This window comes from Bos grunniens, chromosome 24 (assembly GCF_055505025.1).
Source record: "Bos grunniens cultivar Pamir isolate PY7600 chromosome 24, Bosgru_T2T1.0, whole genome shotgun sequence".
Taxonomy (NCBI): domain Eukaryota; kingdom Metazoa; phylum Chordata; class Mammalia; order Artiodactyla; family Bovidae; genus Bos; species Bos grunniens.
In genome coordinates this window covers 63467348-63490829 of record NC_141188.1, presented here as the reverse complement: position 1 = coordinate 63490829, position 23482 = coordinate 63467348, and the positions used below count along the sequence as shown (strand labels likewise).

The window sequence follows — 23482 nt, the reverse complement described above, 5'->3', positions numbered from 1 at the left end:
ATGTTTATTACACAGATTGGCATGATGGTTTCACAGATATATACTCACCTCAAAACTCCTGACGTTCATACATTAAATACGTACAGCTCTTTATACACCATTCATCATTCATACATCATTCACACTCTCTCATCACAGTATTGTCATTTCTTTTTCGGGAGGTGTGTTGTTCAAGAACAACTGTCACATTGTTGATCTCTAAGGGAGAGGGGAAGCTGGGGTCTCCTATGCTGCCATCTGGGTGATGTCTCCAGAAAACCACATATCTCCTTGGCTGAGCAATGCACTTCTAGAGAAAGTCTTTCTCAAGTACACAAAGTGGCACATATCACTACTTTCTTACAGGGTTAAAAGTTGACCAGACTATTACCAGACCAGTAATTCCACATCCTGATTTTACCCAAGAGATATGAATACATCCACCACAAAAGGTCTAAGACACAAATGTTCACTGAAGCCTTATTCGTAATAGCCAAAAAGCTGGCAAAACCTCAAATGTCTAACAGGTGAACAAAACAGATGAACGAAAATACAAACCCAAGAATAGTACTTAGAGATAAAAAGGAAAAAACTACGGAAGCAACATGGATTAAACTCCTACACGCTGTGCTGTGCAAACAAGAAACTGAAAAGAATGATTGTGTGTTATGTAATCCCCTCAGATGACAATTTTAAACTATAGATAAATGTAGCTGGGCATCCCCGGTGGCTCAGTGGTAAAGAACCCGCCGGACAATGCAGGAGACATGGATTTGATCCCTGGGTTGGAAAGGTCCCCTGGAGAAGGGAAGGGCTGCCCTTGCCAGTGTACTTGCCGGGAGAATCCCACGGACAGAGAAGCCTGGTGGGCTACAGTCAGTCCATGGGGTTGCAAAGAGTCAGATAAACCGAACGAGTAATCGACAACAAATGTAGTTACATCTCAATACAAGAGACCTTGAAACACTTAGAACAATACGATCATAGGAAATAATAGTAAAAACTACAAAAAGTGATAGCCAATTATTAAATATGAAAGCTAGTATTTTATTGAATGAGATGGATCAGAGCATAATTTCCCTGTGCTATTTCACTTAAGATGAAGATGTATACCGCTAAACACTCATTGGTTGTGTGGCTAACGTAGAGTCTTAAGCTTTGCTATCGGCAGGTTGAATCACTAAACATTTCCAGAGATGAAACAAATGAGGAATCACCTTCATAAGAGAAGAAATTTTGATCGGATTAATAACACAAAGGTTGTATATTAATTGAATACTACACACTGTATTGGCAAGAAATTTTATAAGTTTCATTCATGGGTTTAACCCAACGTATCTTAAAACTATATAACCATTAAACACTCCAGAGTTTTGGTATTTCCTTGTGTTTGAATAAGTATCAGGAATAACATTAAAATGTGTCCGGTGTAAACTCATAGGTAGAAATATCACATTTAGTTTGAGAAGATTTCCAGACGCTCCTCTGGTTGGGTCTCCAAAAGATCCCAATCTGAAAACAGTGAAAGATTTGAGAAGTTATGTTGTTAGTGAAAAGTTGTCATTACTCCTTCCATCACCTTGCCTTATCTTATCTTCAGAACAAGTTGTTCTGAGCTGAACTCCTGCCCTTCGGATCCTGCACCCTTCACAGCTTACAGGAATCTCTATGAGCCAGGGAAGCAGAAGCCCTGTGAGTGGGCCTGTGCAGTCTTGATCCATCAGTAAAGGAGTTTTGTCTTGGTTGCTCCCAGGCGTTTCTCATCAGGAAGATCTGAGGGAGGCGACAAGCTCACTGTTCTTTTGTGACATGTTGGCAGGTTGGGAAACCTGCCCCTGTGAACGCAGGAGATTCTCAGGTAGCTAAGTCTGGAGACAGAACACAGGCCCTTGAGATGTTGCAGCTTCGTACAGTAATAATGCCTCCATAGGCACCTGGAAGCTTGCTCCAAGGGGTGCGCTGGGGCAGCCTTCCAGCCTCACGCAGGGGCTGGAACCTCAGCTGTGACGGTTCCAGGACCCCGGTCCGCCGCAGGGGCTCAGTCTCTCTGCCTCCCTCTGCACCGCCCTCCCTTCCACCTCTGTCTCTCTCCCCCTCTTTTCCTCTCCCTGCCTCCCTACACGTTCTCTCTCTCTGTCTCTCTCTCTCACCAAACTCGCACAGCATCTAAACAAGGGAGCTGGGTCAGCAGGGCTCCACCATTAAATACACCTCGGCTTTGGAGCTAAGCCTCCAGGAAGGCCTCAGGAAAAGCCCCTGCCGGGGCAGCCAGTTTCCCGCGCTGCCCTCCCATCTCCACCCTTGAAACGAGGACTTCACCTCCTGGGGCTCTGAACCGCTGCCACGCTTAGTGGCCCTGAAACCAGGAACAAGCCAGAGCGCATCTCTCCTCACCCTTCTGGGTTCTGGGGAGGAGAAGCACCGCCGGAGCCACGACAGAGCCGCCCACACCCGCAGGCCGGCCCTGCGAGGCCCTGACCGCCTCCTGCGCGCCGCCCCCCGGCGCCGCGTCCGCTCCAACGCCGCCGCCGGCCCCGCTGCTCCAGGGCCTCGTGTCCTGAGCTCTCAGTGTCCGCGCTGCGCAGGCTTGCTCAGGATCGCATGGATACAGATAAATGTCTCGTGGTCATGGAGAAATACTGCCATGGCTTCTCTCCAGACTCTTAGGAGTGTTTAGTTTGGCTGATAGGATCGCTGGTGGTACCGCACTGAAGAGAACTTCCTCTGCCCCCCACACCCCCCCAATTTATTTCTAATCACAGAGTGTGACCTTATGTGTAAATAGATCATAGACATAGCTAGTTAACATAAGATCGTACTGACTCAAGCTGGGTCCTCATCCAATGACTGGACCCTTCTATGAAGAGAAGAGACACAGGGAAGACGGTCATGTCGAGACAGAGGCACAGGCCCGGAAACTCGACGAACCACCAGGGGGTAGAAAAGGTAAAGAGATTTCTCCCCGAGAGCCTCGCGAGGAAGTGTGGTCCTGAGAACACACTGATTTTAGACCTCAAGCCTCCAGAAGTGGGAGAGAATGAATACGGTGGTTTGAAACCTCAGTGTGGGCCGCTCACGACAGAGGTCCTAGGAACCTAACACAGTGCCTGGAGAGCAGAGAAGTGCCCTCTCACGCTCCCGTGCCTAAACTGTTAAGTTACGGTAGTTTACTAGAGCAAAAAATCGACCATTTCAGCAATCAGAAATACATTCAAAGAAGGACATGAACCTCATCAAAACAACATTGTACATCAACATTCAACGCAGTGCCCTGAATTTCAGGAGCACATCTTCTACTTGAAGTATAGGGAATTAGGATTCATTGTCAGGTGGTCATCAGATGCAGGGAGGAAATCCCTGGAACGAGTTAGAGCCAGGCGTTCCTTGAGCAATGATAGACATTTACTGGGGTCTATGGAGTTGACGTTATCTTGCTTGGATCACTGAGAAACTGAAGGTGCTGATGACAGCTGTCCCTGGCAGTCCTGCTGAGATATGTGCTAAAGCCAGAGTCACGTCCAGGAACAGAGAGCCTGGTTGCAGAAGTCATGGGGTGGGGAAGGATGGTGCTATCGTGGTCTCAGAGTTTGTCTCAGAGGATGAGGCTTAGGAAGTCAGTGGCCACCAAATGTAAAGGAGCCTTGGCAAACCTCCCTTGTCATTAAGTCCCTGCTTCTAGCACTGTGGTAGAGACCCTTCACTAAGCTCAGTACTAAGTCATGGAACATAATTAAGAACTCAATGAATGGAGAGGGAATCATTAAGAAATTATAAAAATAGATAATCAAACACATTATGTGATCACCCCTACATTCACATGGAATCAAGAAGCCTTCTTTCAAATGTAAGAGACCAAGAGTCAGTGATTCCTAGTTCATGCACAAAGAACAGTCTCTCTCTTCCTGCATTCTACCAAAAAATTAAGAGACCCATAAAAGCGAATCCTGGAGGCAGTGCGATCTTTCTGATATGATAAGAAGTTAGAGAATAAAATTTTGACTAAGGACTTACTCAGTCCTTCCTTAATATATAATTTTAATCAATTCAAGGGGCTTCCCAGTTGGCACTGGTGGTAAAGAACCAGGTTGCCAACACGGGAGACATAAGAGACCCAGGTTCAATCCCTGGATTGGGAAGATCCCCTGGAGGAGGGCATGGCAACCCACTCCAGTATTCTTGCCTGGAGACTCTCCATGGACAGAGGAGCCTGGTGGGCTACAGCCCAGAGGGTCACAAAGAGTGGGAAACGACTGAAGTGACTTAGCAAACACACACGAAATCAATTGGAATGTTAAATGTCAATCAAAAACTGCTGAAAGGAAGGGCTGTAGAAATGGTTCTAGAGACAGGAGATGTGAGAGAGGGTTGGATGGTGCTAAGCACAGAGTAGGATGACGGTCCCGAGTGGAACTGGAGGCATGGGAATGGGGAGATGGGTGGTGAGAATGAACTGTCTCAGTCTGCCATGACACACCTACAGACAAGACCATTCCCCAACTAAGGGACATTAAGGTAAATCTGATTCATCCTGTTCAGATGCTATTTACATTGTACGGATCTGTATCCGTATGGGAATATTAAAACAGTAATTGATCGTATATGAAACGAGTCGCCAGTCCAGGTTCGATGCACGATACTGGATGCTTGGGGCTGGTGCACTGGGACGGCCCAGAGGGATGGTATGGGGAGGGAGGAGGGTTCAGGATGGGGAACACATGTATACCTGTGGCAGATTCATTTTGATTTATGGAAAAACCAATACAATATTGTTAAGTTAAATAAAATAAAATTTAAAAAACTAAATAAATAAAACAGTAATTGGCAGATATCCTGTTATTGAAAGCTTGAAGGGTTTTCTCAAGTAACCAGTTTACCTGCAGATGGGTATGACCACGTGCGTAATAAGAAGGAAGAGATAAAATGCCCCCTAGGATGTGCACCTCACCAAAGCTGGTGAACCTTCACGTCCTTCACAAGGAAGGAAGAAAACAGGAGGAGAACAGAGGAGCTATTTTGAAGCAACCTACACAGGTATTAGAAATATGTGGGATGGTTCCTGGACATGTCATTTCCTCTTCAGTTTTATTGGATTCTGGGATTCATGATGCCAATGATGTTGGTATATTTAGAAAATACCCACAGATGGGTGGCAAGTACTGACTTGCAGAATCGTCTGAGAAGTGCTGAGTGTCCTGTGACACTGTGTGACATCGTGGTGTCTTCACCTTGTCTAATACATGCCAGGAGCACTTTTGAAAAGGAGAGGGACAAGGATGTGATATGGATTCTTATTTGAACTAACCAAAGTTCCCTCTAAATTTAAGCAAAATCCTTTGCTTTGCATACATGCTCAGTCGTGTCCCACTCTTTGCCACCCTATGGACTGACTGTTGCCCGACAGACTCCTCTGTCCCTGGGATTTCCCAGGCAAGAATACTGGACTGGGTTGCCATTTCCTCCTCCAGAACAAAATCTTGATCTTCATCAGTTAGTTGCTTTTCCTCAAAGCCAGCCTCTGCACCACCAACCTCGGTAACTTACTCACAGGAGGAATCAGCTCAGTCAGTGGTTCCCTTGAGTCCTCGACTCCTGCTCTGTCCCCTGGGCTTCCTCCAGGCCCAGCCGGGGCTCCTTACTTCTGTCTCTGGGCTCAGAGCCCTTTCTCTTTGAACCCAAAGACGTTCACCCTGCTCTGGCCCGGGGGCTTCCCTGCTCTCTGACAGCGCCCGTGACGCAGCCTTGACTGGGTGCTCTTATTCCTCATGTTTGTTGTTTTCCATCCTGGGTCTTTTCTCCTGCTATTTCCTTCTTCTTTACACTCAGCTTCCCATCAGACTCCAGCAGACTCCATCCTCGCTCAGCCCACCCAGTCTCAGCTCTGGGGTCTTTGACTTCCAGTGTCATTCTGGGGTCAGGACACATAACCAGGAGGAGCCCTAAGAGCAGCAGGGCTGAGCTCAGGAATCATCTTTCCGGTTTAGGCACACAGGTCTCCCCTTCCTCCAGCTCGTGTCTCCATCCCTGTGCTTCTGGGACTCTGAGGTGGGTGAGGCTTCCTGTGAGTGGGTGCTGTGCTGGGACTGCAGACTTGGAGCAGGCGCAGTACTGAGTGCCGGGGTGAGGAGAGGATTGGAGCCCACACACACGTGCTTTCTCCTAACCTGCTGGAAGTAAAGTGGTGCAGCTGCTGGGGAAGGCAGTCTGGTAGTTCTTCTAAATCAATCAGAGAGTGAAATTCAGCCAATCAATCGATCAAGTGTAAACTTACCGTTGACCCACAGATTTCATTCTTAAGTATATGCCCAAGAAATTAAAACATACATCCACAATGAAATTGCTAAATTTTACACAACCCTAAAGAGTATCTGAAACCCTGCCTTCCTCCCTAATGACTGTGGCGTCCTTGGAGGAGAAATTAGGGACCCATTCCCACCCCTTTATATTTTGTGGGAGAACATGATCTCTACTGAGAAGGCAGAAAACGCAGCTTCTTTTCATCTAAACACAAGGAGATTTGTCAGTAAAGGCCCCGAGTCTGTCTACACCTCCCTGTGGGGAGTGAATACACACGCAGCCTCCTGGAACCAGCTACCTGCCTGGAGAGCTCACCTGGGCAATTCACCACCTGGGCTTCTGCTCAGTCACTCTGTGGCTCATTTCTGTTATCTGTGAAATGGGGAAAGCCAACTCACCAACCTAAACATGGTACTAATGAGGAAAATGGGTGAATACAAAACCCCCTCAGTAAATAGTCAGCAGTGTTTGATATTATTCTATTACAGGAACACCAGATGCTTGAAGAGATGAGACTCCAGTGGTGAGACTCAGCCATGCCATTCAAAGAATGGCATTATTTCCTCTTTTTTTCTTACAGACATTTAACTCTGTTGTTCTAGTCATGAATCAGAAGTGGGTGTGCTGCAGATCAGGATGATGGAGAAATGTTGTAGTTCTGGAGCTCAAGCTATTTACTTTCCTGAGAAATCTTCATAAAAAGCATTAGAAAACTGCCCTTAAAATGTGTCCTGTTTGTATCCATTGTTCTTCTCACTGAGAGCAAGTGAGTCTGCTGGAAAATGAGCTGCCCTCTGACCTTAGCAACCACGGCACAACTGGGATTAACCACGAGGACAATGGGGTCACCGGGAGGACCACGCCAGGGTCCAGCCTCGAGGGGAGGCAGATCCTGCCTGGTCTCCACCTACAGCTGACACAGTTTGCCAGTCTCTCTTCAGCTGAGACATTGAGCTATTTTCCCAGGTATACAAAATATTTTTAAAGAAACAGCCTTTTCAGAACTTAAAAAATGTCAGCGTTTCAATTGTTTGTGTTAGAAGTGGTCTTAAACACAAGTCAACATGTATTAACAAGAGAAGAAAGATTTTTAAGGGTTATTTCTGGCTGGGCCTAGTTCTTCAGGGCACGTGAAGAAGCTGCCACATAAGTGTACTGTCACAGGTGCCGGAAAGGCATGTACATGTGTTTCCCATGAGCACGGATGGTAGGGCACAATTTCTTCTGCAGAAGGAAAGGACTTACAGGAGTTGGTCAATAATCTTGTCTTGACTCATAAAGACTTCTTCCTCATGAAGTTGAAGGTAAGTGGTGACGAAATCAGAAGTTGATCTTGAAATACCACCTGCCTTGAGGAAAGGGCGGCGGCTGGTAGAGGTATATATATTCAGGGCTGAGCACGCCTGGCACACAAGCTTACAGGCTGCCTGCCCACCTCTGCTTCCTCCAGGAACACAGGTAAGTGCTTCCAGCAGCTCTGCGCTAACTCAGGAGTCCTTTCTGAAAATAATAATGAATGTGATGTTTTATCGTGCGTGTGTTAAATATTTCATTTGGTATGATGGTATTCTACGTATTCTGCCACAGAAGAACTTTTTCTCCTGATTTAGTCCATAGGTAATTTACTTATTTCTAAAAGAAAACCCACGTTCCTTTGGGAGCACGTGTATCAGGGGTAGGCTGTCCAGCATCCACAGATCCTTCAAGTAAGGCACGGAGGTACCTGATGGGAGATGGCTGGATGTTACCACATCAGTTTTGCCTTTGAATCTGTGATAAATTCACTTGGAAAGACCTGGAGGCTGGGGAAAATTGAAAGGAAAAAGAAAAGGGGGCAGCATGGATGGGATGGTTATACAGCATCACGGACTCAATGAACATGAATTTGGACAAACTCTGGGAGGTAGTGGAGGACAGAGGAGCTTGTCCATGGAGTGCAAAGAGTTGGACACGACTTAGCAACTGAACAAGAACAACACAACCTCTGTTATAAAGCACTTTTTACCCACTCTTGTACAGTCAGTAAGGAAGAAACAGTAAAGATACGCTATTACTTTTTAGAAAAATGTTCTTTAAATACTAATTTCAATAGTCGTCTAATTATGAGATGGATACAGGTACATCTCTCAATTATGAAATGTATAATATCAAGTTTCTATTATATTTAAGAAACGTTTTCTATAAATAAGGCTTCCCAGGTGGCACTAGTGGTAAAGAACAAATCTACCAGTCCAGGAGCTGTAAGAGATGTGGGTTCAGTCCCTGGGTGGGGAAGATCCCCTGGAGGAAGGCATAGCAACCCACTCCGGTATTCCTAATTTCAAGTCTTCTAATTACCAAATGTATGGAAAGGAAAAATCTTCGTTGCCAGAAATCCACAACCCACACATAAGGCATTTCTTTTAGAAATTCTCATTACAGACTACCTTCCTTCCCTAGAGTGATGATAAAATGCATCTGATGCTCTTCCAGGACTTCCAGACCACATCCGGCCACCATGAGTTCCCTCAGTGAAGCAATCATCCACCTTGCAATTGATCTGTTCCACCAGATCAGAAAATCAGAGAAGGAAAACATCTTCCTGTCGCCTTTCAGTATCTCGTCAGCCTTAGCCATGACTTACTTAGGGGCCCGAGGAAACACCGCATCACAGATGCAGAAGGTAGGTGGCAGCTGCCTTTCCCGCACAGGTTTGCATGGGGTGTCTGCTGGCTGCTGTGCAGATGACCACAGGTCTGCTGTCCCCGGGTCCCACGGGAAGCTCAAGCAGCCCCACGACTGGGTGGGCACAGAGTTATGGGGGCAGGGCTCCCCACCTGCCTCCTGTGCCTGGACTTCCTCTGGGGGCTGGGATGAACCCCTACAACTGCCCAACAACCAGAGGTGAGGCTTTAATGGAAGACCTCAGTAGAAGTGAGGCCCTGACTAAAGTCCACGGGAGATATCTTTACATGTTTCCTCAACGATGAATGAAAAACGAGACACAGTTCTTTACAGTGGACAGCGCTCAAGCAGCTTTGTGTTTCCCACACACAGACTGTGTTTTTTAAGAACCAAGTGTTTGCACTGAATATTCTTTCTTCTTTTCTTTGTTCCTTATGCTTTGGGGGTTTTTTGTTTGGTTTGGTACTTGGTTTGCATTTTCTTTCCTTTCTTCTTCCCGACTTTTTTCTTTCTTTTTGGTCGACTGTGATGCACACAGATATACCAGGTGACACTTCTTTGCCCCACTGTCTGTCTCCTCCAGGTCCTTCACTTCAATAAAATCGCAGAGAACACAAGAGGAGGAGCTGCAAAAGAGCACGTGAGTCACAGGGCACCGGATTTAGAGGATCACATATCCAAGAGGGTCATAGTTTAAACTGGGAATTTCAGACCAAGTGGGGAAAGTCCACTTTTAGGCACATCTTAAGTGAAACCCAGCAGAGAGAGTTGTTGCTCATTTCACGTTACATATATGTGCTTCACGTCTTTGTTATCCTAGAGGAGAGTAGCATGTGCTTCACGGGAAGGGCTCGGAAACCCAAAGGGGCTTCAGATTGCGCTCTGTTGTTCAGGAATGACAAATGTGGACAATACAACTGCTCTGAGCCACAGTGACTTCATCCCAGTTAACTGGGGATGATAAAATGTCTGCTGCAATACATGCAAATCCATGTGAAACAGAATAGCAGTGCCAGGAAAATGAAAACTCTGATGTATATTACGTATTTTATTATGGTTATTATAGCAAAATAATAACTATACTATTTATAACATGTTTCTAACATTGCATAGTATTAACTCATAATATTAATATTATTATTGGATAATGTTAAATCATGATGGTAGTTCATATTATGAAGACCAATAGTTAGGCATCAAAATATATTATGGAAAGTGATTAACTGAGAGCTGTTGTTTATAGGCTCGTCCAGAACTCTCAGGTAGCAAGGTTAAGGTTCTGGATTGAGACAAGCCTGGGTTGAAAACCTGGCTCTGTCTCCTTGGAGAAGCTACTTAGCCCTCTGCACTCTCTTGTCATCATGTGAATCCAGCCAAGGACTTAGAGATGCTGGTGTACAGCTGCCGGCAGTGTCCCAGACACACACTGCTCCCACAGTGAGAAGTGCGGCCATCAGAACGAAGAGCCGTAGGGCAGAGTCAACAGGTCTTAGAAGACAATCCCACCAGGAGTATAACAGGGCTTCACGTCATAACCTAGGACGATACACAGATTTCACTTTCTCACACAGCTGATGACTGTCAGAGACGCACTATGGTCTGGCCCTCAAGAAGCCTAACTTTAGCTGAGAAGGTGACCCTAAGCATTGCAAACGGCTAAGACAGTGCCTGGAGGAACGGCGCTGCGTGGTAGTTCAAAGGAGAAAAGAGGGTGTGTCTGAGCAGGAGAAAGAATTGCCTAGGAGACCGGCTGTAAGGATTAGGAAGGCTATACCTGTAAAACACACCAATTAGGGGAAATAACCACAACCATCATCCCTGGGGATACCGCCCTCTAGACAGGGATCCACAGACCCCTGGGCGTGTAGAGTTTACATTGACAGAGACTCCAATGACCTCACTTTTTGACATTTGAAGGTTGAAAAGCCAGGAAATGTTCATCAACACTTTCCAAAGCTTCTGACAGAATTAAAGAAATCCACTGATGCCTATGAGCTGAGTGTCGCCAACAGGCTCTACGGAGAAAAGGAGTTTCGGTTTCTCCAGGTGAGTTTCCTGATCTGTCACACCTTTGGTCTGCATCCCGGGTCCTCGGGCCACATCTCCTAATGGATGGCGGTGGGGAGGGTGCAGAGGAGCCTGGGGACCCACACGGAGGCATTATTCCCAGGGGCACCAGGGCTCTGCAACCACAACCGCACCTGCTGGAGAGTCCAGAGGGTGATAGCACACCAGTAAGGGGGGGGCTAGGGATTGGCCTGTGACCTCTGCTTGGTCAGGATTTAACACATTTAATTTAATTTGGGAATACCTACATAGTTACTGATAAATTACTTTTCATTCCTGCTTTCTTCCTGCTCATGTCATAGGAATATATGGATAATGTTCAGAAATTTTATCTAGCCAGTGTGGAATCTGCTGATTTTAAAAATGCTACAGAGGAAAGTCGAAAGATGATTAATTCCTGGGTGGAGAGCCAAACCAATGGTAGGTTATGAGAGAGTCACTCATTACAAACCACGGCTGAGTCCCCGCTGTGTTTGAACACGGTGCTGGACCCTGACCGGGCTGTCAGGAGCGGGGTGAGACGAGACTGCAGAGGGTGGGGAGGCCCTGCAGGGGGTGGACGGTCCACGTCATGCGGAGAGAAACGGCCGGGGTGCTCCCAGGACCAGCCCCCTGCAGGCACAGCTGGGTCTGGAAGACAGTGTCTTGTGGATCCCAAGTCTCTGCTCAGACTTCAGGTTGATTCATAAGCTGTTTCTAAATTAAAGGCGTAACTTCCGGGTTATAATCCCTAAGAGAAAATATGAAGAGTCCACTTTTGCTTTCTTAACTGGGAAACAAGCCGCTCTCCGTTACACCATCCTTCTTGCAGAAATGACCACCTGCAGGAGAAGGGTCCTGGCCCACGTCCCCCTCCCACTGGATTGTCACAGTGTCCACCCCACCCAGGGACGGGCTGGACAACGTCTCCATCCCATGAACCGTATCCTACCTCCCTTCCAAAACATAGGCTTAACCTACAGCAACTCAATGTGCAGAATGAAGAAGAAGACAGGGAAAGGAAACAAGAGACAAAGCTACTGAGGGAACAGGAAGGGAGGAAAGGGAAGAAGAAAACTGACCAGTAAAGGTCAGCTGAAATCAGTTCTTCAGAATTGATGACCTGTTCATCAGTTCTGATGAGCATCATATTGTCAGAATTGATGATCCAGAATTCTTGGGTCAGGAAGACCCCTGAAGGAGAGCACAGCATCCCACTCCAGTATTCTTGCCTAGAGAGTCCCATGGACAGAGGAGCCTGGTGGGCTGCAGTCCGTGGGCTCACAGACTGAAGAGGCTTAGCACAGCATGGCATCTTAAGTATCATAGAAATATCATGGCATCTTAAATATCAGAAATCAGTTCATCAGGATTCCTTGTGAAATGACTGATGTCCCCACACACACAGACTGAACACCTTCCCAGTCAGGAGCAGGGGCGTCTGCATGAGGGCGACTCTATCAGGCTGGGGCCATGAGCAAAGCCTCACCTGGTGAACCACTGGGCATGGAGTCCCTCACGGGCTGACGTGTCAATATTTAATCATCACTTGTAACTTTCAACGCATCTGACAGATAAACCACTTGTGCCTTTCATGACAGACCTTTGATTTTCTGTCTTTGCAGGAAAAATCAAGGACCTATTTCCCGAAGACTCTCTCGACAGCTCTACTGCTCTGGTTCTGGTGAACGCAGTCTACTTCAAAGGGCAGTGGAACCAGAAATTTAAGGAAGAACATACTGCAGAGGAAAAGTTTTGGCTGAACAAGGTATTGTCTGTAATTTACGTGTATAACCAAGTGTAGCTACATGCACTGTGAAATTTAAATACATGGTAATTAATATATAACTCGTATAGAAGATAGAATTTGTCAAGGCTTATTTTCTTGTCCTTTTTTTAAGCTTTATTAACCTGGGATTCCTTGAAGAAACTCTTATCTCTAAGACACAAATTTCCCAGATCATCTCTTAGGAGGCTGAGTTTGGTGTCTCAATAATACTATCTTTTTTCCTGGACTACTGCTCACTTGGCATTCTTTTGCACATGAATTTATTGCAGGATACAAGCAAACCTGTGCGGATGATGAAACAAACCAATAGTTTCAAGTTCGTGCCACTGGAGGACGTGCAAGCCAAGATCCTGGAAATCCCGTACAAAGGCGAAGAGCTAAGCATGATGTTGCTGCTGCCCAATGAAGTAGACGGTCTGCAGAAGGTAAAACCTGGTATTCACTGTCTCCTTGCCATTGCTCACATTTCCAGTGATTCAGTGCTTGTGTGGGCTGCTCATAGATTGGTGGTACTGCCTGGCAGCATAGAACAAAAAAATAATAATAATAATAACATCAATATCTTAAACATCAGTGGCTCAATGGTAAAGAATCCGCCTGCAGTGTGTGAGCCACAGGAGACATGGGTTCAATCCCTGAGTCAGGAAGATCCCCTGGAAGAGGAAATGACAACCCACTCCAGTACTTCTGCCTGGGAAATCATGGACAGAGAAGCCTGGAGGGATGCAGACCATGCGGTCACGAAGAGTCAGACATGACCTTCACATGAAACACATGTTGTTTCATTTCTGTGTGCATGTTTATATAACACACATCTACACATGTGTATAGACATTTCTACATATGTGTATATAGTGTGTACATACATACATAGAAAGAGCAAAGTTATAAATGTATAAAAACATTTATTTAATCATATGATATATATTCAGGACTGTTATTGTTTCCTCCTCAGAGCAAATGTAATAAACTGAATCTCCTGTATTCATGTTTACTGTTAAAATAAAGGTTTCCCAGACATTTCAATCCAAGGTTAGGTGGGCTCCATGACCATGAGAATCCTGACAGTTGTTCCTTTTCCACTGTTACAGCTTGAAGACCAGCTCACTGCTGAGAAGTTAATAGCGTGGACGAGCCCACAGAATATGGGGAAGAGAGAAGTGGACTTATACCTGCCTCGGTTTAAAGTGGAAGAGAGCTACAACCTCGTGCCCACACTGCAAGCCCTGGGGATGGTGGATGCCTTCAATGACAGGGTTGCCAACTTCTCGGGCATGACCGGGAGACGTGATCTGGTGGTATCAAAGGTCTTCCACAAGTCCTTTGTGGAGGTGACCGAGGAGGGCACGGAGGCCGCAGCTGCTACCGGTGTGGGTGATGCTGTCCTCACATCATTGCCGATTCGTGAGAGTTTCCGCTGCGATCACCCTTTCCTGTTCCTCATCAAGCACATCAAGACCAACAGCATCCTCTTCTGTGGCCGAGTCTCTTCCCCTTAGACGTCCTTGGCCAGCGGCCACACTCGGGGACATTCAGAGAGATGTTCCCGGAGCTTGAATGCTGGTGCAACAGGTTCCCTTGGATTTATTTTCCTTTCCAAACTTATGGTCACCACTCACAATGTATTGGATAAAATATTGTTTGTCTGTCTCTCTCTCTCTACAAATACATGTAACCTACTCTATTCCACATGAAAACGCCTCCTTGGACAAAGTGTTCACTATATTTTAAAAAGTTATTTCCATACTCTATCTTCTACTAAGTTTGAAATATCATAGCTCCTATTTCAAAAGTTATTTTTACTTTTCAAACCTAAACATTCATATTTACTTGAGTTCAGGTGGTATGTGGGACCCTTACATGTCTAAATTTTTTAATTTTCTGAAATGCATTATCAATAAAACCATGGCTTGTTCATGTCATTTGTTGCTCATCCTTTTTTTTCCCAACAAACTGCAAGTGACCCCACACATGGAAAAGATCATATAGAAAGATATTATCCTACATAGAAATCAAAATAGTGCAGCATGATGAGGTTAAAAAGGCAGACTGCTGTCAGAACATGGAAGGCTCTGTAACCCATGTAAGAGCCTAGATATAAGCATCTAGAACTCAGACTTGGGATGTGAACTGAGTCTCTAAGTAGGTAAGACAGATGATACATATGTTAGAGATACCGAGAGAAATATGGTAATTGTAGCTGAAGGCAGAGATGGGATAAGATTGGGAGACCATCCAGTGAGAAGAAGGGCTGACATATGACCCTGAATTCCACCAACCCATAAAGCAAAGAACTCACAAATTTTATATTCCAAAACATAACTTTTCTCAGGGCAAGAAGAATCATTTGGAGGTGATATGTTTATTACAAAGATTGGCATGACGGTTTCACAGATATATAATCACCTCAAAACTCATGACGTTCATACATTAAATACATACAGCTCTTTATACATCATTCATACATGAAGAAAGTTATTTTTGAACACAAAGTAATAAAAATCAATGTGTGACTTTAAACATAAAGATAATAGATGCTTAATAAAGAATATACTGCATATACACCACAGGACAGGCTTCCCTGGTGGTGCAGTGATAAGGAATCTGACTGCCAAGCAGGAGACCTGGGTTCAAAAAAGAGCTGGATATGATGTAGTGACTAAACAACACAACACCAGACACCACAGGACACCAACTTGTGCCCATGGGATTGCACAAAGCTAAAATTAAAAGATGGTCAAACCCTGTGTGGAGAAAACGTGGATCAACCGGAACTCTCCCACACCACTGGTAGGGATACAAGCTGAAACCACTCAGGAAAACAGTCTTGCAATTTTATTTTTTCAATCTTTATTAAAATATTATTGGCCCATAGCATGGAGTAAGTTGAAGGTGAACATGTGGTACACTCATTTTCTACATACAAATCTGATACACTCATTTTCTACAAAGTGACCACCAGCACAGCTTGCACTAACACTGCTCTCTCAGGGCAAGAGGAATCATTTGGAGGTGATATGTTTATTACACAGATTGGCATGATGGTTTCACAGATATATACTCACCTCAAAACTCCTGACGTTCATACATAAAATACGTACAGCTCTTCATACACCATTCATCATTCATCATTCATACATCATTCACACTCTCTCATCACAGTATTGTCATTTCTTTTTCGGGAGGTGTGTTGTTCAAGAACAGCTGTCACACTGTTGATCTCTAAGGGAGAGGGGAAGCTGGGGTCTCCTATGCTGCCATCTGGGTGATGTCTCCAGAAAACCACATATCTCCTTGGCTGAGCAATGCACTTCTAGAGAAAGTCTTTCTCAAGTACACAAAGTGGCACATATCACTACTTTCTTACAGGGTTAAAAGTTGACCAGACTATTACCAGACCAGTAATTCCACATCCTGATTTTACCCAAGAGATATGAATACATCCACCACAAAAGGACTAAGACACAAATGTTCACTGAAGCCTTATTCGTAATGGCCAGAAAGCTGGCAAAACCTCAAATGTCTAACAGGTGAACAAAACAGGTGGAGGAAAGTACAAACCCAAGAATAGTACTTAGAGATAAAAAGGAAAAACTACTGACAACATGGATTAAACTCCTACACGCTGTGCTGTGCAAACAAGAGACTGAAAAGAATGAGTGTGTGTTATATAATCCCCTCACGTGACAATTTTACACTATGGATTAACGTAGCTGGGCTTCCCCGGTGGCTCAGTGGTAAAGAACCCTCCTGACAATTCAGGAGACATGGATTTGATTCCTGGGTTGGAAAGGTCCCCTGGAGAAGGGAATGGCTCCCCTCTCCAGTGTTCTTGCCGGGAGAATCCCATGGACAGAGAAGCCTGGTGGGCTACAGTCCATGGGGTCGCAAAGAGTCAGACATGACCGAGCGACTAATCGACAACAAATGTAGTTACATCTCAATACAAGAGACTTTTGAAACACTTAGAACAATGCGATCATAGGAAATGATAGTAAAAAATACAAAGAAGTGATAGCCAATTATTAAATATGAAAGCGGGTATTTTATTGAATGAGATGGATCAGAGCATAATTTCCCTGTGCTATTTCACTTAAGACGAAGATGGATACCGCTAAACACTCATTGGTTGTGTGGCTAACGTAGAGTCTTGAGCTTTGCTATTGGCAGGTTGAATCACTAAACATTTCCAGAGATGAAATAAATGAGGAATAACCTTCATAAGAGAAGAAATTTTGATCGGATTAATAACACAAAGGTTGTATATTAATTGAATACTACACACTGTATTGGCAAGAAATTTTATAAGTTCCATTCATGGGTTTAACCCAACGTATCTTAAAACTATATAACCATTAAACACTCCAGAGTTTTGGTATTTCCTTGTGTTTGAATAAGTATCAGGAATAACATAAAAATGTGTCCAGTGTAAACTCATAGGTAGAAATATCACATTTAGTTTGAGTAGATTTCCAGACGCTCCTCTGGTTGGGTCTCCAAAAGATCCCAATCTGAAAACAGTGAAAGATTTGAGAAGTTATGTTGTTAGTGAAAACTTGTCATTACTCCTTCCATCACCTTGCCTTATCTTATCTTCAGAACAAGTTGTTCTGAGCTGAATGAACTACTGCCCTTCAGATGCTGCACCCTTCACAGCGTACAGGAATCTCTATGAGCCAGGGAAGCAGAAGCCCTGTGAGTGGGCCTGTGCAGTCTTGATCCATCAGTAAAGCAGTCTTGTCTTGGTTGCTCCCAGGCGTTTCTCATCAGGAAGATCTGAGGGAGGCGACAAGCTCACTGTTCTTTTGTGACATGTGGGCAGGTTGGGAAACCTGCCCCTGTGAACGCAGGAGATTCTCAGGTAGCTAAGTCTGGAGACAGAACACAGGCCCTTGAGATGTTGCAGCTTCGTACAGTAATAATGCCTCCATAGGCACCTGGAAGCTAGCTCCAAGGGGTGCGCTGGGGCAGCCTTCCAGCCTCACGCAGGGGCTGGAACCTCAGCTGTGACGGTTCCAGGACCCCGGTCCGCCGCAGGGGCTCAGTCTCTCTGCCTCCCTCTGCACCGCCCTCCCTTCCACCTCTGTCTCTCTCCCCCTCTTTTCCTCTCCCTGCCTCCCTACACGTTCTCTCTCTCTGCCTCTCTCTCTCACCAAACACGCACAGCATCTAAACAAGGGAGCTGGGTCAGCAGGGCTCCACCATTAAACACACCTCGGCTTTGGAGCTAAGCCTCCAGGAAGGCCTCAGGAAAAGCCCCTGCCGGGGCAGCCAGTTTCCCGCGCTGCCCTCCCATCTCCACCCTTGAAACGAGGACTTCACCTCCTGGGGCTCTGAACTGCTGCCACGCTTAGTGGCCCTGAAACCAGGAACAAGCCAGAGCGCATCTCTCCTCACCCTTCTGGGTTCTGGGGAGGAGAAGCACCGCCGGAGCCACGACAGAGCCGCCCACACCCGCAGGCCGGCCCTGCGAGGCCCTGACCGCCTCCTGCGCGCCGCCCCCCGGCGCCGCGTCCGCTCCAACGCCGCCGCCGGCCCCGCTGCTCCAGGGCCTCGTGTCCTGAGCTCTCAGTGTCCGCGCTGCGCAGGCTTGCTCAGGATCGCATGGATACAGATAAATGTCTCGTGGTCATGGAGAAATACTGCCATGGCTTCTCTCCAGACTCTTAGGAGTGTTTAGTTTGGCTGATAGGATCGCTGGTGGTACCGCACTGAAGAGACCTTCCTCTGCCCCCCCACCCCCACCCCAACCCCCAATTTATTTCTAATCGCAGAGTGTGACCTTATGTGTAAATAGATCATAGACATAGCTAGTTAACATAAGATCGTACTGACTCAAGCTGGGTCCTCATCCAATGACTGGACCCTTATATGAAGAGAAGAGACACAGGGAAGGCGGTCATGTCGAGACAGAGGCACAGGCCCGGAAACTCGAGGAACCACCAGGGGGTAGAAAAGGTAAAGAGATTTCTCCCCGAGAGCCTCGCGAGGAAGTGTGGTCCTGAGAACACACTGATTTTAGACCTCAAGCCTCCAGAAGTGGGAGACAATGAATACGGTGGTTTGAAACCTCAGTGTGGGCCGCTCACGACAGAGGTCCTAGGAACCTAACACAGTGCCTGGAGAGCAGAGAAGTGCCCTCTCACGCTCCCGTGCCTAAACTGTTAAGTTATGGTAGTTTACTAGAGCAAAAAGTCAACCATTTCAGCAATCAAAAATACATTCAAAGAAGGACATGAGCCCCATCAAAACAACATTGTACATCAACATTCAATGCAATGCCCTGAATTTCAGGAGCACATCTTCTACTTGAAGTATAGGGAATTAGGATTCATTGTCAGGTGGTCATCAGATGCAGGGAGGAAATCCCTGGAACGAGTTAGAGCCAGGCGTTCCTTGAGCAATGATAGACATTTACTGGGGTCTATGGAGTTGACGTTTTCTTGCTTGGATCACTGAGAAACTGAAGGTGCTGATGACAGCTGTCCCTGGCAGTCCTGCTGAGATATGTGCTAAAGCCAGAGTCACGTCCAGGAACACAGAGGCTGGTTGCAGAAGTCATGGGGTGGGGAAAGATGGTGCTATCATGGTCTCAGAGTTTGTCTCAGAGGATGAGGCTTAGGAAGTCAGTGGCCACCAAATGTAAAGGAGCTTTGGCAAACCTCCCTTGTCATTAAGTCCCTGCTTCTAGCACTGTGGTAGAGACCCTTCACTAAGCTCAGTACTAAGTCATAGAACATAATTAAGAACTCAATGAATGGAGAGTGAATCATTAAGAAATTATAAAAATAGATAATCAAACACATTATGTGATCACCCCTACATTCACATGGAATCAAGAAGCCTTCTTTCAAATGTAAGAGACCAAGAGTCAGTGATTCCTAGTTCATGCACAAAGAACAGTCTCTCTCTTCCTGCATTCTACCAAAAAATTAAGAGACCCATAAAAGCGAATCCTGGAGGCAGTGCGATCTTTCTGATATGATAAGAAGTTAGAGAATAAAATTTTGACTAAGGACTTACTCAGTCCTTCCTTAATATATAATTTTAATCAATTCAAGGGGCTTCCCAGTTGGCACTGGTGGTAAAGAACCAGGTTGCCAACACGGGAGACATAAGAGACCCAGGTTCAATCCCTGGATTGGGAAGATCCCCTGGAGGAGGGCATGGCAACCCACTCCAGTATTCTTGCCTGGAGACTCTCCATGGACAGAGGAGCCTGGTGGGCTACAGCCCAGAGGGTCACAAAGAGTGGGAAACGACTGAAGTGACTTAGCAAACACACACGAAATCAAATGGAATGTTAAATGTCAATCAAAAACTGCTGAAAGGAAGGGCTGTAGAAATGGTTCTAGAGACAGGAGATGTGAGAGAGGGTTGGATGGTGCTAAGCACAGAGTAGGATGACTGTCCCGAGTGGAACTGGAGGCATGGGAATGGGGAGATGGGTGGTGAGAATGAACTGTCTCAGTCTGCCATGATACACCTACAGACAAGACCATTCCCCAACTAAGGGACATTAAGGTAAATCTGATTCATCCTGTTCAGATGCTATTTACATTGTGCGGATCTGTATCTATATGGGAATATTAAAACAGTAATTGATCATATATGAAACGAGTCACCAGTCCAGGTTCGATGCACGATACTGGATGCTTGGGGCTGGTGCACTGGGACGGCCCAGAGGGATGGTATGGGGAGGGAGGAGGGTTCAGGATGGGGAACACATGTATACCTGTGGCAGATTCATTTTGATTTATGGAAAAACCAATACAATATTGTAAAGTTAAATAAAACAAAATTTTAAAAAATAAATAAATAAAACAGTAATTGGCAGATATCCTGTTATTGAAAGCTTGAAGGGTTTTCTCAAGTAACCAGTTTACCTGCAGATGGGTATGACCACGTGCATAATAAGAAGGAAGAGATAAAATGCCCCCTAGGATGTGCACCTCAGCAAAGCTGGTGAACCTTCACGCCCTTCACAAGGAAGGAAGAAAACAGGAGGAGAGCAGAGGAGCTATTTTGAAGCAACCTACACAGGTATTAGAAATATGTGGGATGGTTCCTGGACATGTCATTTCCTCTTCAGTTTTATTGGATTCCGGGATTCATGATGCCAATGATGTTGGTATATTTAGAAAATACCCAAAGGCGGGTGGCAAGTACTGACTTGCAGAATCGTCTGAGAAGTGCTGAGTGTCCTGTGACACTGTGTGACATCGTGGTGTCTTCACCTTGTCTAATACATGCCAGGAGGACTTTTGAAAAGGAGGGGGACCAGGATGTGATATGGATTCTTATTTGAACTAACCAAAGTTCCCTCTAAATTTAAGCAAAATCCTTTGCTTTGCATACATGCTCAGTCGTGTCCCACTCTTTGCCACCCCATGGACTGACTGTTGCCCGACAGACTCCTCTGTCGCTGGGATTTCCCAGGCAAGAATACTGGAGTGGGTTGCCATTTCCTCCTCCAGAACAAAATCTTGATCTTCATCAGTTAGTTGCTCTTCCTCAAAGCCAGCCTCTGTACCACCAACCTCGGTAACTTACTCACAGGAGGAATCAGCTCAGTCAGTGGTTCCCTTGAGTCCTCGACTCCTGCTCTGTCCCCTGGGCTTCCTCCAGGCCCAGCCGGGGCTCCTTACTTCTGTCTCTGGGCTCAGAGCCCTTTCTCTTTGAACCCAAAGACGTTCACCCTGCTCTGGCCTGGGGGCTTCCCTGCTCTCTGACAGCGCCCGTGACGCAGCCTCGACTGGGAGCTCTTATTCCTCATGTTTGTTGTTTTCCATCCTGGATCTTTTCTCCTGCTTATTTCCTTCTTCTTTAGACTCAGCTCTGCCGTTAGACTCCAGCAGACTCCATCCTCGCTCAGCCCACCCAGTCTCAGCTCTGGGGTCTTTGACCTCCAGTGTCATTCGGGGGTCAGGACACATAACCAGGAGGAGCCCTAAGAGCAGCAGGGCTGAGCTCAGGAATCATCTTTCCGGTTTAGGCACACAGGTCTCCCCTTCCTCCAGCTCGTGTCTCCATCCCTGTGCTTCTGGGACTCTGTGGTGGGTGAGGCTTCCTGTGAGTGGGCGCTGTGCTGGGACTGCAGACTTGGAGCAGGCGCAGTACTGAGTGCCGGGGTGAGGAGAGGATTGGAGCCCACACACACGTGCTTTCTCCTAACCTGCTGGAAGTAAAGTGGTGCAGCTGCTGGGGAAGGCAGTCTGGTAGTTCTTCTAAATCAATCAGAGAGTGAAATTCAGCCAATCAATCGATCAAGTGTAAATTTACCGTTGACCCACAGATTTCATTCTTAAGTATATGCCTAAGAAATTAAAACATACGTCCACACTGAAACTGCTAAATTTTACACAACCCTAAAAGAGTATCTGAAACCCTGCCTTCCTCCCTAATGACTGTGGCGTCCTTGGAGGAGAAATTAGGGACCCATTCCCACACCTTTATATTTTGTGGGAGAACGTGATCTCTACTGAGAGGGCAGAAGACGCAGCTTCTTTTCGTCTAAACACAAGGAGATTTGTCAGTAAAGGCCCCGAGTCTGTCTACACCTCCCTGTGGGGAGTGGATACACGCGCAGCCTCCTGGAACCAGCTACCTGCCTGGAGAGCTCACCTGGGCAATTCACCACCTGGGCTTCTGTTCAGTCACTCTGTGGCTCATTTCTGTTATCTGTGAAATGGGGAAAACCAACTCACCAACCTAAACATGGTACTAACGAGGAAAATGGGTGAATACAAAACCCCAGTGTTTTGTATTAAAACAGCAGTGTTTGATATTATTCTATTACAGGAACACCAGATGCTTGAAGAGATGAGACTCCAGTGGTGAGACTCAGCCATGCCATTCAAAGAACACATTTTTTCCTCTTTTTTTCTTACAGACATTTAACTCTGTTGTTCTAGTCATGAATCAGAAGTGGGTGTGCTGCAGTTCAGGATGATGGAGAAATGTTGTAGTTCTGGAGCTCAAGCTATTTACTTTTCTGAGAAATCTTCGTAAAAAGCATTAGAAAACTGCCCTTAAAATGGGTCCTGTTTGTATCCATTGTTCTTCTCACTGAGAGCAAGTGAGTCTGCTGGAAAATGAGCTGCCCTCTGACCTTAGCAACCAGGGCACAGCTGGGATTAACCACGAGGACAATGGGGTCACCGGGAGGACCGCGCCAGGGTCCAGCCTCGAGGGGAGGCAAATCACCCCTGGTCTCCACCTACAGCTGACACAGTTTGCCAGTCTCTCTTCAGCTGAGACATTGAGCTATTTTCCCAGGTATACAAAATATTTTTAAAGAAACAACCTTTTCAGAACTTAAAAACTGTCAGCGTTTCAATTGTTTGTGTTAGAAATGGTCTTAAACACTAGTCAACATGTATTAACAAGAGAAGAAAGATTTTTAAGGGTTATTTCTGGCTGGGCCTAGTTCCTCAGGGCACGTGAAGAAGCTGTCACATAAGTGTACTGTCATAGGTGTCGGAAAGGCACGTACATGCCTTTCCCATGAGCACGGATGGTAGGGCACAATCTCTTCTGCAGAAGGAAAGGACTTACAGGAGTTGGTCAATAATCTTGTCTTGACTCATAAAGACTTCTTCCTCATGAAGTTGAAGGTAACTGGTGAAGAAATCAGAAGTTGATCTTGAAATACCAGCTGCCTTGAGGCACGGGCGGCGGCAGGTAGAGGTATATATATTCAGGGCTGAG

General features: G+C 46.0%; 1 protein-coding gene across 1 annotated transcript; it reads left to right on the top strand.

Annotated features, from left to right (window-relative positions):
• Nucleotides 1-7681: 7681 nt before the first annotated feature.
• LOC147346427 (serpin B3-like) lies at nucleotides 7682-14694 on the top strand. The gene is made up of 8 exons (XM_086372480.1): nucleotides 7682-7731; nucleotides 8746-8935; nucleotides 9521-9577; nucleotides 10855-10983; nucleotides 11307-11424; nucleotides 12609-12751; nucleotides 13042-13197; nucleotides 13864-14694. The coding sequence occupies exons 2-8, from the start codon at nucleotides 8771-8773 to the stop codon at nucleotides 14269-14271; spliced, it is 1176 nt and encodes a 391-aa protein (XP_086228606.1). The 5' UTR covers nucleotides 7682-7731; nucleotides 8746-8770; the 3' UTR covers nucleotides 14272-14694.
• Nucleotides 14695-23482: the final 8788 nt, after the last annotated feature.